The sequence below is a fragment of the Microcaecilia unicolor genome, chromosome 4 (genome assembly GCF_901765095.1).
Source record: "Microcaecilia unicolor chromosome 4, aMicUni1.1, whole genome shotgun sequence".
Classification (NCBI taxonomy): domain Eukaryota; kingdom Metazoa; phylum Chordata; class Amphibia; order Gymnophiona; family Siphonopidae; genus Microcaecilia; species Microcaecilia unicolor.
The window spans coordinates 18,359,286-18,376,654 of NC_044034.1; the positions used below are offsets into that span (position 1 = coordinate 18,359,286).

Genomic DNA, 17,369 nt, shown 5'->3' on the forward strand with positions numbered 1-17,369 from the left:
CAGTGTGCTGCTGCGGCTCAGAAAGCAAATAGAATGTTAAGTATTAGGAAAGGAATGGAAAACAAAAATGAGGATGTTATAATGCCTTTGTATTGCTCCATGGTACGACCGCACCTCGAATATTATTCTGGTTGCCGCATCTCAAAAAAGATATAGTGGAATTAGAAAAGGTGCAGAGAAGGGCGACGAAAATTATAAAGGGGATGGGACGACTTCCCTATGAGGAAAGGCTAAAGCGGCTAGGGCTCTTCAGCTTGGAGAAAAGGCGGCTGAGGGATACATGATAGAGGTCTATAAAATAATGAGTGGAGTTGAACGGGTGGATGTGAAGCTTCTGTTTACGCTTTCCAAAAATACTAGGACTAGGGGGCATGCGATGAAGCTACAATGTAGTAAATTTAAAATGAATCAGAGAAACATTTTCTTCACTCAACGTGTAATTGAACTCGAATTCGTTGCCAGAGAATGTGGTAAAGGTGGTTAGCTTAGCAGAGTTTAAAAATGGTTTGGCTGGCTTCCTAAAGGAAAAATCCATAGACCATTATTAAATGGACTTCAGGAAAATCCACTATTTCTGGGATAAGCAGTATAAAATGTTTTGTACTTTTTTGGGATCCTGCCAGGTGTTTGTGACCGCCCATTCTGCCTCGCCTCGCCTCACCCTATGCTTGGAATAAACTTCCTGAGCCCTTATGCCAAGCCCCCTCCCTACCCATCTTCAAATCCTTACTCAAAGCCCACCTCTTCAATGTTGCTTTCGGCACCTAACCTTTATACCTTTCAGGAAATCTTGACTGTCCCAATTTGACGACCCCTACTTGACTGACTGTACATTTGTCCTTTAGATTGTAAGCTCTTCGAGCAGGGACTGTCCTTCTATGTTAAATTGTACAGCGCTGCGTAACCCTGGTAGCGCTTTAGTAATGTTAAATAGTAGTAGTAGTACTGTTGGAAACAGGATGCTGGGCTTGATGGACCTTTGGTCTTTCCCAGTATGGCAATATTTATGTACTTAGGTTCTGTCATTAATGCCATCTATGTTGCAAGGACTTCCTATCATACCTGTCCTCAATTCTGTTGAAAAGGGGTGGAGCCAAGCAGCTTAGCCAACACATGGCCTTATTTCAGTTGGCTATTTACTTGCTGCACATGACAAGTTCATGAATAAAGTACTATATTAGCTAATACAAAGTACTAGCTAGTAGCCTAGTATATTAGCTAGTGTAAAGTACTAAGAGGTAGATGCACTAAACGTTTTTCATCGTTAAATGAGCCCTCAGGGAAGAATTTCCTATCCTTTCCATGCACTTAAGCCTATTTTCCGACGACAGTAGCAGCTAACGAAAACGGAATGGAGATGAGCAATTAGTGTGAAAACCCCATTGAAACGACATGCACTAACCTTTTCCGATTGCCTTTACGCAGGAAAAAGGCAGGAAAACTAACGAGAGGTCTGGACCTCTCGTTAGGACAGCTCCGTGGCAGGAAAAAGTGTTAAGTGAAAAAATAAACAAACTTTGAGCCAATCCCAGCGCATTAGCAGAGCTAAAAGCGCTGTGATTGGTCCAAAGGACCTCAGAAAACACATAAAAAAATAAAAATAAAAAAGGATCGGGAGGGGGCAAGGGCGCTCATCAGGAGCGTCCTGTACGGACGGCCTTGCCCCCCCCCCCCCCCGCTGCTCCCCACTTTCCGCCGCTCCCCCCACCCCGAAAAAGCAAACTTCTAGAAGCCCCTGCCCCCCTCCCTTCCTCACTACTCTCTCACCTCAGCTCCGCCTCCCGACATCCTCCATCCGTGCCCCGCCCCCTTTTGGGGTCGTCGCCGCCATTCCCCTCCTCCATCGGGCCCCCCTTCCTCTTACCGGGCCCGTGCAGCGCCTCTCTCCTCTGTCCGAAGGCGCTGCACGGGCAAGAAGAAAGCTGAATCAGCTGATGCCTGCCTTCGCGATGGCGCGTCTTTCTTCTGCTGCGCCCGCCCCTGTCTGACGTCAGTAACCTACGTAGGTTACTGACGTCAGACAGGGGCGGGCCCAGGACGAGAAAGACGCTCTATCGAAGCTAGGCGAAGGCAGGCATCAGCTGATTCAGCTTTCTTCTTGCCCGTGCAGCGCCTTCGGACAGAGGAGAGAGGCGCTGCACGGGCCCGGTAAGAGGAAGGGGGGCCCGATGGAGGAGGGGAATGGCGGCGACGACCCCAAAAGGGGGCGGGGCACGGATGGAGGATGTCGGGAGGCGGAGCTGAGGTGAGAGAGTAGTGAGGAAGGGAGGGGGGCAGGGGCTTCTAGAAGTTTGCTTTTTCGGGGTGGGGGGAGCGGCGGAAAGTGGGGAGGGGGCAGGGGCTGCTAGAATTTTGCTTTTTCGGGGTGGGGGGAGCGGCGGAAAGTGGGGAGCAGCGGGGGGGGGGGGGCAAGGCCGTCTGTACAGGACGCTCCTGATGAGCGCCCTTGCCCCCTCCCGACCCTTTTTTTTATTTTTGTTTTATTTGGGAGCCATGTGCTTGCGATTTGACTGTGTTTTGACTGTTTGTGGCATGCGCAGAGCAGCTAACATAACGCTTGGCTGCTCTGCGCATGATTTGGGGGCCGATTAACGATGTGTATTGTGATTCTTTGATACATTGTACGTTTCACTACCGATCTCAGCATGTGTGACTTTTTTTTTTGGTGCATTTTTCGTTATTTTAAAATCGTTAGGGACTTTAACGATTTAGATTTTTTTACGTTTGGTTGCTGCATCTGCCTCTAAATTAGCTAATCTGTCACAGTCTCAGATTTGAGAAAAGATAAGTCCAGCCTGTCTACAGATCTCACCATTGACTCCAGTATCAAAGTCACAGTATGCAGACTACAAAAGGCAATAAGCACCTATGCTTCCTAACCCACTTCTAGAGAGACCCACAGCCAGGATATACAAACATAAGCTTAAGAAATGTGCATATACTGGTCTTCCCAACATATGCAAATTTCTCTTAAGGTTTCGTGCTACTGTCTCATTCCACAGAAAAAGATGGACAGAACTTAAGTGTGCAGTTGTGAAATACCGACTATGCATGAGCTGAAAGACCTAATTCGTTTTTAGTCCTAGCTACAAAAAAATTTAAAAAAATCATTCATCATTCACTGATATCACACTAATTTTGGTTCAATTAAAAAAAATGATTCAACTGTTACATTAGGATTCTTCAAATCTTGAAGACTTACAGTTTGGGTCTTAAATCAGTACCAATGCAAACTATATTTTCACTATTGGGTTGGTTATGATTCAGAACAAGATACTTACAGGAGCTTTTTTCCCTCTGTGCAAATAGCTCATTAAATCGACATCAGTTCAATCATATGATTAACAAAGATCTTACAAGAGTAGAAAAAGAACATTCTCAAACTCAATGATGGAACTTTGGTTCATATGCATCTAATGGAATTCCAACTCCCACCATACCCGATGACCGCAGACTGACTCAGCAGACTGGATGCCCTAATTGGTCTTTATGTGCCATCATCTGTTAAGTTACTAGGGGCTCACTTAGCCTTACAAAGTTCCATAGATTACAATGTAACTTTGCAAGTCTAAGTGCTTTGAAAATACGCCTCTGTTACAGAACTTGGTTTGTCTCAAAATTGTAAAATCAATGTATTTTCTAATATTACTATGTCCTGCATCATCCAAATGCCTCCAATCCCACAAATGCTGCCTTACACAAACTGAGGAGACAATTCATGGCAAACAACCAATCCTACTAGTCCTCAAGTGACCTCAATGCTACACAGGAAGAGGAGAGCCAGCAGCGCTGAAGCTCTGGAACAAAAGAGGAAGGGTAGCGTCAACACTGAAGAAAGCAGCTTAATTCCTTCAACAGTTGGCCTGGCACAAGCTTTTTTCTAAAACAGGAAACCATGGAGGGAAGGGGAAGGAGGTTAAAGGACAAAGTGAAAGAGGAAAATGGAATTGTGCATGAAGCATCAGAACTGCTTTCCCATCCTTCTAATTTAAAAGCAGCAAGCAGTCAAGACTTCCATTTGAAGCATAAGGTCCCCCCCCCCCCCCCCCCCCCAAAAAAAAAAAAAAAAAAAAAACCTAAATGTGGAATATTTTTTTTTAATCTGGTTATCTGGATCATTGGTATAAACACTCTGACAACAGAGATCACTCTTCATATGTGCTTCCCTTCCTTCAGTGGCCAAACTAGTCATCTTCTGTCACTACATCACAACACACAGATCACCACAATGGTTGATGCTGTTTGATTTGTGAAACTTCTGAATAAGGCTATTTACAAGAATTAGTAGAATTTATAGGGTATCAGTTAAAACAAATTTCAACTGCAGCTCAAAAGAACAGAGTTTAGAAGTTTAAAGCTTAGTTAAAAAAATATATATTTTTTAACTGTTTTCCAGAGAAAAGCCCCAAAGAGATGTACAAATAGTTTAAGTTTATAGTCTGATAGGTACGGACGGGGAGAGGGATCTTGGGGTGACAGTATCTGACGACCTGAAGGCGACGAAACAGTGTGACAAGACGGTGGCCGTAGCCAGAAGGTTGCTAGGCTGTATAGAGAGAGGTGTGACCAGCAGAAGAAAGGAGGTGTTGATGCCCCTGTACAAGTCATTGGTGAGGCGCCACCTAGAGTATTGTGTTCAGTTTTGGAGGCCGTATCTTGCGAAGGATGTTAAAAAAATGGAAGCGGTGCAAAGAAAAGCTACGAGAATGGTATGGGATTTGCGTTACAAGATCTATGAGGAGAGACTTGCTGACCTGAACATGTATACCCTGGAGGAAAGGAGAAACAGGGGTAATATGATACAGACGTTCAAATATTTGAAAGGTATTAATCCGCAAACAAACCTTTTCCGGAGAGGGGAAGGCGGTAGAACGAGAGGACATGAAATGAGATTGAAGGGGGGCAGACTCAAGAAAAATGTCAGGAAGTATTTTTTCACGGAGAGAGTAGTGGATGCTTGGAATGCCCTCCCGCGGGAGGTGGTGGAAATGAAAACGGTAACGGAATTCAAACATGCATGGGATAAACATAAAGGAATCCTGTTCAGAAGGAATGGATCCTCAGGAACTTAGCAGAGATTGGGTGGCAGAGCTGGTGGTGGGAGGCGGGGCTGATGGCTGGGAGGCGGGGATAGTGCTGGGCAGGCTTATACAGTCTGTGCCCTGAAGAGGACAGGTACAAATCAAGGTAGGGTATACACAAAACGTAGCACATAAGAGTATCTTGTTGGGCAGACTGGATGGACCGTGCAGTTCTTTTTCTGCCATCATCTATTATGTTACTATGTTATATACAGTTTTACAAATCAATAAATTTTCACCTGCACGGGAAAAGAACTACCAGGTTTCACAGGGTATTTGTCTATGATCATAAAAGGCATTCATGTTATGTAACAAAATAAGCATTAAAAGAAACTTACCACAAAAGGTGTAGGGACATATCTGGAAAATAAGTATACCGGTATCCCTTTACTGAGGAAAACTGTAGCTGCCAGTTTGGAAAGTCTATTACAAATTTGAAAAAAAAAAAAAAAAAGCGTTACCATAGTATATCTCTTTCCCCTTCTCCCTTTAAATATTATATTAAACTTAAGGTTTTACAATATTTTAATGATGCTCTCTCCAAAGCTTAGTTAACACTGCCATCTTTTAAAATTTTTTCTTAATATCTGTCTGTACTTATAGAGATATAGATTTTTTTTTAAACATAAGGACAATATTCAAATGTTATTTGCCTGTGTAGATAGGCTGTCTGAAAACTGTTCTTTTTATCCAGACTAAAATGCACAGAGCAAGTGAGCAAACGCACGAGTGCCACAACCCAGGCGTGTTTTCAAGACTTCCACAATCAATATGTTCGAGATCTACCTGCATGCATGGAAGCAGAGCATGCAAATCAATCTCATTCATATCCATTGTGGAAATATTGAGAACAACTGGGCTGTAGCCCTCAAGGACCATGGCTGCCCACCCCTGACACAGATTCGACCTGTACACTTTTACTTATGGGGAAGTAGGTGGGTAGACTAGGAAAGGCAGTGCACTTAGTTTTGCATTTTCAAAACTGCACTTATTTCACAGGGGAAAACAAAAGCATACCCAGAAAAAGCTCGATAGGCGTTATCAGTTACCTTCAGTTTTGAAAAATGTCACCTTAAATCATAGTCACTTGTCACAGTACCTGCACTTATAGCATGTTATTTCATCATTCTAAAGCTGCCCCTATGCCAACATTCATTCCCTTGTATCAGGATTCAGTTATACAGGCATTCAGTTTTAACATTAAATGTTAGGGCTATGAGAGGAAGTGACATCATCCAGCTAGATAGCAGCTTAAGTCACCAGCTCCGGGGCTTACTAATGAAAGGAAATGTAATAAAAATCCCTACCTCGCTAGTTTACTTTGTGTGCTGCTGTGGGACAGGAGATCAGTTGGAATTCAGAAGTCCGCTCGTCGGCGCACTACAGCGCAAAATCAGCCGTTTTGACTTCAGTATCGGGCTCCCGCCCAGGCGGCAAGATGGCAGTGGGCGGTGTATTGCCAGCAAGTCCTGCGGCAGCTCCTGTGAATGAGCTGGCATCTTTCTGCACTGAAATGCGGACCTGGTTTCAAGAATTAAAGTCAGATCTTACATCAGTGTGGTCCAAATTGCAGGAGACATTGGAGAAATTAAAAATAAGGACGACAGCGATATTGGACAGCAGGTGGAGAAAAGAGGAGCTACTGGAAACACACAGGGAGGATGTAGAACGATTGCAGACCCATGTTAAACAGTTCGCGCAACAGCAAGAAGCTTAGACCCTTAAACTGGAAGATTTGGAGAACAGGTAAAGGCATTGTAACCTGCACTTTTGTGGTGTACCAGAAAAGGTGGTAGATGGGAAGGTGAAAAAAGGCTGCAGGCCTTATTCTGGCTAAGGCACTACAAGCTGTGGAAAAACGGCTACGAGAGGTGGTGGTGTACTTTTCACAAGTATGAGGAAAAGGAGAGAGTATTACGTGCTATCCGCTGAAAAGGAGGTAATATTTTCTGGGATGATGTGGAGATGTAAATCTACCACGACATGCACCAGCTACTTTGGCACTGTGGTGGGAATATCGTGCCTGGACACAGCTGCTTTAAGATCATCAAGCCAGATATCACTGGCTTTTTCTAATTGGTCATAAGTACATAAGTATTGCCACACTGGGAAAGACCAAAGGTCAATCAAGCCCAGCATCCTGTTTCCAACAGTGGCCAATCCAGGTCACAAATACCTGGCAAGATCCTGAAAAAGTTCAATACATTTTATGCTGCTTATCCAAGAAATAGCAGTGGATTTTCCCCAAGTCAATTTAATAATGGTCTATGGACTTTTCCTTTAGGAAGCCAGCCAGACCTTTTTTAAAACCCCGCTGAGCTAACCGCCTTTACCATATTCTCTGGCAACGAATTCCAGAGTTTAATTACACGTTGCGTGAAGAAACATTTTCTCCGATTCGTATTAAATTTACTACTTTGTAGCTTCATCGCATGCCCCATAGTCCTAGTATTTTTTGAAAGAGTAAACAAACGATTCACGTCTACCCGATCCACTCCACTCATTTTATAGACCTCTATCATATCTCCCTTCAGCCGTCTCTTCTCCAAGCTGGAGAGCCCTAGATGCTTCAGCCTTTCCTCATAGGGAAGTCATCCCATCCCCTTTATCATTTTCGTCGCCTTTGTCTGTACCTTTTCTAATTCCACTATATCTTTTTTGAGATGCAGCGACCAGAATTGAACACAATATTCGAGGTGCGGTCGCACCATGGACTGATACAAAGGCATTATATCTTCATCACTTTTGTTTTCCATTTCTTTCTTAATAATACCTAACATTCTATTTGCTTTCTTAGAAGCCGCAGGACACTGCTACCTCTTTTGTAAGAATGAAAGATAACCTGATGGCGGCTGGCCTATTGATCCAGGACGTCGCTGATGCCATCAACATCTGCTACTTAACCTCAAAAATCTACTGGGAAACAAGGTTGGCGCCGGGTAGCTAAATCTGGAAAAGCTTCATAATCTTTGGCCAGACAGGATGGACCGTACAGGTCTTTATCGGCTGTCATTTACTATGTTACTATATATTACTATGTTCAGCTTTGGATGACTGCAGTGTATAATTATACCCCAATTGGGGGTATTGTTATGGACAAACAAAATATAGCTCCTAAGACTATTATTATGTGACTTAATTGCTCTTGTTTCTCAGGTGGTCCTAGGGATTGGGGTTAGTCCTTCCTCTATCGATGGGCCCTTTTTGTCCGATATGGGACCTAAATGTATTAGTTGGGATTGAGGGGAGGGGGTATGAGAGGTAGGGATGATTTGCTCTTTTTGGGTAGGTGGTTTGAGTGGTCTGTGAGTGGCTGGGTATGGCTCTTTGGGGAAGACAAGACTGTGGTGTGTTACATGGTATGTATGGACAGTGCAACTTACTACCCTTTGTTACAGGTTTTTGCGTTTTTTCACTTATAAATGTTCAGTGGATTGTAGTCTCCCCAAAAACTGCGTTTATTTTTTTAAGGAAGCAGGGCAAAAATAGATGTGGGGTTTTGGGCAAGAGACCCATCTAGTGACTTTTCGTGTCTCTGTTACCCATCCCAAGTTTCCTGTGGTGTTCCAGGCCCCAAATAAACTGTGCAAGAAAACTAAATGGTGTGGGAATTTTGATGCATAGAGCCATTCGGGTGGACCAGAGGGCCATTATATTTTTGTAAAAGACGTGCTGAATGGGCTGCTCTACACTCTGGTGAACATTTATGCCCCCAATACAGGCAAAAGAGGCCTTCTTTGATTCTATGGTATCTAAGCTGTTGTCCTTCTGTGAGGGTATTCTTGTCATGAGAGGCTATTTTAATTTGACATTCCATCCTTTGCTTGAAAACTAATCGAGTAAAATACAAAATGCAAAATGAGATTTACATTGCTGTGCAGCTTTATAGCTCACCTGGGCTTGGAAGATGTATGGCACTTGTATCATCTGGGGGAGTGGGACTATTCCTTTTATTCAGCCTTACATGATTCTTATACACATATTGATTTGTGGCTGATTGAGCGAGAATTCTGTCCATTAGTTGCTGAAGTGACTATAGAACAAAGGGTGAGGTCAGATCACAGCCCAGTTTCCTTGGTAATAAACCAAGAGACAGGCTGGTCGAAGATTTTGGTGTCTAGAAGATCAGATGGTGACCAACCCTCTACTTTTGTCACAGTTAGAGGTGGACTTTAAAGAATATTTTATACACAATGATAATGCTACGGTAGGACCAGTCTCTCTATGGGAAGGCTTTAAGGTGTTTGCTCGTTGGATCTGTATATTGCGTAAGGAATTTCAAACTAAGATGAAAGAATAACGGCATTTGCAGCTTCACATACACTTGGGTTGTTTGGAGCAGGATCATCATGCTCGCCCTTTCCAACTTCATATTCATCAGGAATTGGATCAGCCTCGGAGACAGTTGCAGGAGTTAGATCTTGAAGATCTGGCTTCATCCCTCCAACAGGTTTGTCAGGAATATTTTGAAGGGAGCAAAAAGACGGGCCACCTCTTAACAGCTAAACTTCAGAAATAGCAAGCTCGGATTAATAGCAAGGGTGAAGAACTCGAATGGTGATATAGTGCAGGGTGATTGGACAAGAGTTTGTTTGGTATTATGAGCAGCTCTATCAGTGGGGCAAGGGGATTTGGATGCTACAGTGAGCATTACTTGGATGGGATTACATTTCCTAGTCTGTCATCTAGTGCCAATGCCCAACTTCTCAGCTCCCTTTTTGATAGAAGTTGGTGCAGCAATTGCCCACCTTCCAGCGCATACGTCCCCAGGATTAGATGGCTTTTCAAACTTGTTTTATAAGAAGGTTGTTCAGATAGTGGTCGAGCAATTGACCTGCTTTTATAATTCTTTGCTTTTGGAGTCTCAGTTGCCAATCTCACTCCGTCAGGCTGGAGTCATAGGCGCCCGGTATAAGAGGCTTGGGGAGGCTAAGCCTTCCCTGCTGCAGCAGGATGGATCAGCTGTGGAGTCCCGCTGCTCTGGAGGGGGGGGGGGGGGGGGGGTTAAATTGTTGATTTACCTCCATTCCTCACAGCAGGAGCTGTCTCTAGCCTTTTGTAACCAGTTGTACAAATTCGTTTATGGTTTAATTTGCTGGGAGAGCAGGGGGGTTGGCTGGAGGTGTCCTGGGTATTAACGAGGGTGACTTCCTGACCTGCACATGAGCAGTTCATACCAAAGAGTCTTGCACTGACACCTGAGGACAGATAGCAGCAGAATCGGATACTGGGCCAGCATGATCAGAAAAAGTCACCAGACAACAAAGGTAGAAAAGATCATTTTATTTTCATTATAGTGTTTGGAATATGTCCACTTTGAGAAGCAGGTGCTCAACATTAAAAGTTTATATTTACTTATTTATGGCATTTTATCCCACATTAAACATGAATTAGGGTGTTTTGTGGTTCTACATGAGAATTGTGATGATATGATCCCTTGTTTCATATTGTTGACGGTCTGCATTTTCCGTATGGGTGGTATATTGGTGTATTAGGTTCTGCCCAGTGTAATATTTATGGTACAGTAAGGTTCTGAGTGTGTTTTTGCACAAAGTTGTGCATAGTGTTTTGCAGTTGAGCGATTGTGGTTAGAATATGCTTTGAGCAACCACTTTATTCTTTGACATATGATACATATCTAATATCTAAATTTAATAAAAAGGTATTGTGACTTTTTATTTTTTCTGTGTTATCAGACAATTATGGATTTAAGCTCCACCCCTGGCCCCACCCCACCCCCTTTACCCTCCCCACCCCCTTTACCCTCCCCAAACAGTTGGGCCACCGACCGCCTATGGCTGGAGTGGCTTTGCTATACAAATAGGGGAAGGACCCGGCGGAATGTAGTTCTTACAGACCTAATTGCTTACTGGGAGTAGATTATAAATTGCTTACTCGGATTTGGCAGCTCGATTAAGGAGAAATTAGATCTTACCTGCTAATTTGCTTTCCTTTAGTCCCTCCGGACCGGACCAGGATTGGACTGATGGGTTGTGCTCGCCTACCAGCAGGTGGAGACTGAGAAAAAACTCTGACTCTAGAGAGCCAATAGGAGCCCTGGCCATGTGACCTTAGCCTCAGTATTTGAATAACAAAGCAGGAAAAAAAGAAAGACCTTCTGTGCCGTATGGAATCCTAGCAGCCACAAAGCACTCGGCAATGCCAAGTATCAGAGCTCACCAGCAACTCTCACCAGAGAAGTGGTATGGCCCGATATGTATTACAGCTCACCAGCAACTCTCACTAGAGAAGTGGTATGGCTCACTTGTACTATAGCTCACCAGCAACTCTCACCAGAGAAGCGATATGGCTCACATGTAATATAGCTCACCAGCAACTCTCCCCAGAGAAGTGGTATGGCTCACGCATAATATAGCTCACCCGCAACTCTCACCAGAGAAGTGGTATGGCTCACTTGTCTTATAGCTCACCAGCAACTCTCACCAGAGAAGTGGTATGGCCCACTTAAGATTTTATATATATTCCATCAACTGAGCTTACCAGCAACTCTCACCAGAAAAGTGGTAAATCATATTTAAGGTTTTATAGATATTCCAGCAACTGAGCTCAGCCACAACTCTCACCAGAGAAGTGGTATGGCGTATTTAAGGTTTTATAGATAGATTCCAGCAATTGAGCTCACCAGCAACCACCAGAGAAGTGGTATAGACCACGTAAAGTTCTGTATATATATAGTATTGTTCCACGAATCGTAAAGGAATGAATACACTTCCTACTGAATACACTTCCTACTTAATAAAAGAAGCTAAAGAGTAGAGAGAACATGGGAGGGGCCTGGTCCGGTCCGGAGGGACTAAAGGAAAGCAAATTAGCAGGTAAGATCTAATTTCTCCTTCCTTAGCGTCCCTCCGGACCGGACCAGGATTGGACTGATGGGAAGTACCAAAGCAGTAATCTGAAGGGAGGGACCCTATGAAAACTGCAGAGAAATGTTCATGCTGCATAGGCCACCTGGCGACAACTAACATGTAGTGTGTCCCAATGAGCAAAATAAAATGAAACTAGGACTAAGTTGCCAACTTACCAATGTGCACCGAGAGCACCAAAAATCGCCGTAGTAAGAATAGAGCCCGCTTCTGAAGTTGTGGAATATGTTGTAATACGCTGTGGAACTGCCCTCTCAGCGAGAAGAGAAATAGACATTCTCATTTCCTTGATCCTTCGCGATATAGCGGGTTAGAAACAATGAAAAACTTTTACGCCTACTGGCTAGAAGGACAAAACCAATAAGAAAAAACCGATTGGGAAAGGTGAAAACTTTAAACTACAGCAGACCGAAAAGAAGTTACCAACCGTAGAAGTATTCCACACATAGATCTACTTGCTGCAATGGCTACTGGGAAACACTGCTTGAAGAGGAAAACTTCATAGAAAAAGTTATGGCTACTAGAAAACAGAACTTTAAGAGTCTGTTCACCTAGTTCACCTAGCTGGTGGACGAAGCGGGAGGTACAGGTGCAGGACTCCTTTAAGAAACCGCTTTGACAGTGGATGCTGCATAAGCGTGCGGTTGTCAACAGTATCATGCATCACTGATAGAGCTGCCAAATGAACTCTAATGGATGAGTAAGACAGACAAGATTTCGCAAGATGCAGAAGATATTCCAAAACATGCAAAATGGATACTGTTTGTGGAATGAAGTGGCGAGAGGAGTACCACAGAGTGAACCGTCGCCACTTTGATTCATAGGACTTTAATGTAGATTTCTGTCTGGAAGCAATTAAAACTTGAAGTACTTCCTGCGAAAATATCAAAGATGTTGCAGACCCAGTAACCACGCCATAAGTTTGAGTGACTGGGGGTCCGGATGTAGAAGGGTGCCTTGGTTCTGCGTAAACACCTAGTGAGATGATGGAAAAAACGCATAAAGAAGGCTGAAAAACCCCTGCTGGACGTTGGCATCTGTCCCTGTCTCCGTCAAGACTGTTGCTGAACGGAAGAAGCAAGAAATGTTCGTGAGCCTGAAGGCAAAAAGAGATAGCCCTGAAGTGTCGCAGTGAGGAAGTAAGGCTGAAAAAATGAGAGTCAATTCACCTAAATGCAGGGTGACACAACTAAGAAAAAATGAGTACAAACTCAAGAGTATACTCTTAACTCCTCCTTGGCGGATGACATAACCCATTGCCATGGCAAGGACCAACATAGCTCTCTCCGCCTTGTTTGTCAGTAGGGAAAACAAAATTCACCCGAAGGTAAAACGAATTGCTGAGGTCCCCCAGAAAAAAAATATATACAAACAAGCTTCTGCCAAAAAGTGTACTGCACGAAGCATCCCAATGACAGAACTAAGGTTCTTGAGATAACTAGATGACACTTAAATAGTGCGATTGATGACCCTGAGATTCGCAATAGGATGAAGGAAAATTCCTTCTTGGGCATTAGAAAGTAAAATTGCATTCTGCAGAATAGAGCGAGGAAATGGCCGAAGGCCCAAGGTCACCAAGAAAAATATAAACTGGGATGTTTGCAGAGGAGACAAAAGACTGTGCGCCAACCTGACTAAACAAAGAGAAAATCAGAGATATCTGATGAGAGATCAAATGAGAGATCAAATGAGAGGCCTGGCTACAATCACCACCCAACCTAGAGACTGTAAGAAATGCAACACCCGGTGCGTGACCTGAGAACTCTGCTGATAAGACTTTCTCCAATTAGGCAGTCGTCTAGGTAAGAATGAAATGACCCTAAGAGCGCAATGAACATCCTCTTAGATCTATAAAAGAACGGAAGAGAGAGTACTGCTGAAAATGACCGGTAAATGCATAAGCAAAAAACTAGCCATTCTCTGGATCCTGAGGAGAAGAGGAAGGGTGACCAAGGACACCAGTTAAATAGGGCTACAAACTCCAACCCTATCTCTATGGCGTTCCATAGTTGGGTAAGTTCTGAATATAGAAAGTTCTGAATATAGGAGTCCACCAGCTATGGTAGTACGCTCCGGACAGAAAAAAATTGTCCCAGTATGAACGTCTGATTCACCGGCCTGTAATTTCTTGGATCTCCCTAATCCACATACCACTAATCCACGTACCACGGTCATGCGTCCTCCCTCACTGAGATGTAGATTGTAAGCTCCTTTGAGCAGGGAACGTCCTTCTTTGTTAATTTGTACAGCGCTGTGTAACCCTAGTAGCGCTCTAGAAATGTTAAGTAGTAGTAGTAGTACCAGACTCACACCCAATAGATATGAATGTTGAGCTTGTTTCAGGTTAAAACACCGAACCTAGGCCCAGGGTCCCCGGTGTTCCTAGTGGTGAACAGCCATGGCAAATATTGTATGCGTTAGTTTGCAGAATTACTGCAAAGCCTTGCTTTTGGAGCACAGATTTCTGTTCGATACTCTCGTGAGAGGTTTTTTTTTTTTTTTTTTCTTTTCTTTAATGCTGTTCTGGCTGTAGAAAGGTGGACATTTGAGCTTCCCCAGAATGGCAAAACTTATGTACCTATGCCCATTAGATATGAATGCTGGACTTGATGGACTTTAGGCCTTACCCAGCATAACCATACTTATGTACCTATGGTATAAATACACAGGAAGTGAGTGAATCCCCTTCCAATTGAAAGAACACTCTGGAGTGAAGGCGCATAGAATGAAAATGAAAAAGGACAAACTTGGAAATTACCTGTAACGAAAAAAGTGAAGTTGTGCCACAGCCACTTGGTGAAGGCAGTGTAGACAAGACTGTATCTGAATTCAAGAAAGCTTGATATAACATCAGGTCTCTAAGGAAGAGGAAGAGATAGCAGATGGTATGTATAGGCATACTGGATCAAACCAGGATGTTTATAATCTGCCAATGCTGCACTGATAGAGTAGAGACAAACACGAGTAGATGGTTTGAGGACCGTCCACTATCTTTAAGTGAAAGGATGACTTTATTCTCTAAGTGACCATATGTCCTGTAAAAACCAGAAGAAAGCTAAAATGAAAAATGAGAGGCTTCAAGGCAGTTGGAAAAGAAGGGAAGACATGAATAAAGCATGCCTGCTAAGGCAGCTGAGTGATTGGGAGCTTGGTAGACAGGACTGTCCCTCAGAGAATATGAAAGAGCTGATATATCCCCATGGCATCTGAACAATATACTGTATGCCTCTAGAGAAGGCTTCTTAAAGTCAGAAAAAGAAAACACTGTATAACACTACAGCCATTGAGAGTGTCTGTTAAGTTCTTAAAACACTATATAACATCATAGGCATGGAGTAAAATGCTTGAACGGAACTAATATATTATGGTCAGAATTGCAAAGTACCAATCAATTGACTCTTAGACAATGTAGTCCTATTCACCAGGGAATGAGAAAGACAGAAATTTACTCTATGCCTATAGAGAAAGTTTCTAAAGTTCTTAAAACACTGTATAATACTACAGCTATTGAGGAAAATGCTTGAAATGAATTATGATATTATGATAAGATGTAGATTTTCCACCAGGCAATGAAAAATGACTGAGCACCAGAAAAAACTAGTGTTAACAGCCCCGTGATACATAGAAATTTAAAAGAAGAAAAGCTTGTTATATATTCATATATGAAAGGAGCCCCCTTTCAACCAAATATTGCCTGCTGATGTGAAGAGCATTTTAGAATACGTCGTTCAGCACATACAAAAGTGTACACATCTTGGAGCCGAACTGCTCTATGAACTGCAGCCTTACCTTCAGCAGAGAGATCCCCGACTGATAAGATGGAGGGAGAAACAAAATGGCCGCCGTTCGCTCCACTGGCCCTGTGGCGATCGTCGACAGCGCGCCCGACACCTCCGAACAAGCGGAGCCCAGTGGAACGGCGAAGAAACAACAGCCGGCGAAAAAGGCCCCGAAAAAACTGGAGGCAGCACCGGACCCGAAGAAACCTTGAAGGGAGAGCAAAATTTACACGTTCCGGCTGCGTGAACTGCGCGACGCTGACCGACAGCAGCTGTTTGAACTTTTAAGCCATATCGGAAAAAACAGGTGGCCGCGCTTACGCGGTTCGCACATTTCTTTTTTTTTTTTTTCTTCATTTGTTTAAACTGCCGCCGCCAAAACGCAAGAAAATGGAGGAAATTAAATCTGATGAGAAAAATCGCTGTTTAAAGTCACAGATACTGAATTATTTTCTTCTGTTTGTTTTTTTTTTTTTTTTTTTTTTTTATAACCCCTCAATCATAATAAAACACTGGAGCTGCCTGCTCGTTAGAAGTCTGGGGAAAGAAAGGCTGCTTCTTTGAATTTCCTTTTATTTGATTTAATTCTTTTAAAGCAGCTACCTGTTAAAAGTGGCTGCCTCTCCCAAAGACGGTACACCTTTCCAGAGAAAGGGACGGCCCTTCCCTGCTAAGCCAGGGAGATGGGGAGGAAGGGGGGTGGACTCGAGACACCCGAGTTTAACACCCCCGAGGCTGTCAAAGAAAGAAGAGAAAGGAAACCCTGTCAAGCCTCTAAATAAGATTCCAGGCACAGAAGAATTATCACAAATATCTGTAATATCTAAAGAGAAAAGGAGAGAGACTAATGGGCTCACTTCCTACCTGCTGGGAGACTGAGAAAATACTGAGGCTAAGGTCACATGGCCAGGGCTCCTATTGGCTCTCTAGAGTCAGAGTTTTTTCTCAGTCTCCACCTGCTGGTAGGCGAGCACAACCCATCAGTCCAATCCTGGTCCGGTCCGGAGGGACGCTAAGGAAAATGCTATTTAACTGAGTTGATACATGGAGATCAATCGGGCTTTATAGCAGGCCGGAGGCCAAAAGATGATGCACGGCGATTGTTGGATCTTATTTGGGTGGCACATCAAAAGCAATTTTCTGCAGTAGTCTTGGGTATATACACAGAGGCGGCCTTTAACTGGGTGTCCTGGCCATGTCTGCTACTCTTCAGTGGTTTAGATTCTCAGGTAATTTTATACGCTGGATAGCGTTAATTTATGATTCACCATTGGCAAGCCTTCGTATTAATGGTACTTACACTGACACTTTCCAGATTTCTCGGGGAAAACAGGAAGGGCTGCCCTTTGTGCCCGCTCATATTCGCGTATGGAACCGTTTACACAAGCGATTTGTACAGCCCTGTGATCAGCGAGATTTGCATGGGAGAGCAGGATCACAGGATTTTACTCTATGCAGATATACTTTTCACCATAATCCTCTGTCTTCTTTGGAGGCAGTTATAGACATATTGCTCTGTTATGGGCGGGTGTCGGGTTTACCATTAATCCTGCAAAATCTGAAATTTTAAATCTTACAGTGTCCGATCCCCCTCCTTCCGATCCTGTATCAGCGCTTTCCTT

General features: G+C 43.5%; 1 protein-coding gene across 1 annotated transcript in view; it reads right to left on the minus strand.

The window, feature by feature from the left end:
• Positions 1-17,369, minus strand: part of PGM2L1 (phosphoglucomutase 2 like 1) — a 132,192-nt gene that overhangs the window by 87,227 nt on the left and 27,596 nt on the right. Inside the window, exon 4 of the mRNA XM_030199992.1 lies at positions 5,420-5,504. Coding sequence (XP_030055852.1) covers positions 5,420-5,504 — 85 coding nt within the window. The remainder of the gene's footprint in view (positions 1-5,419; positions 5,505-17,369) is intronic.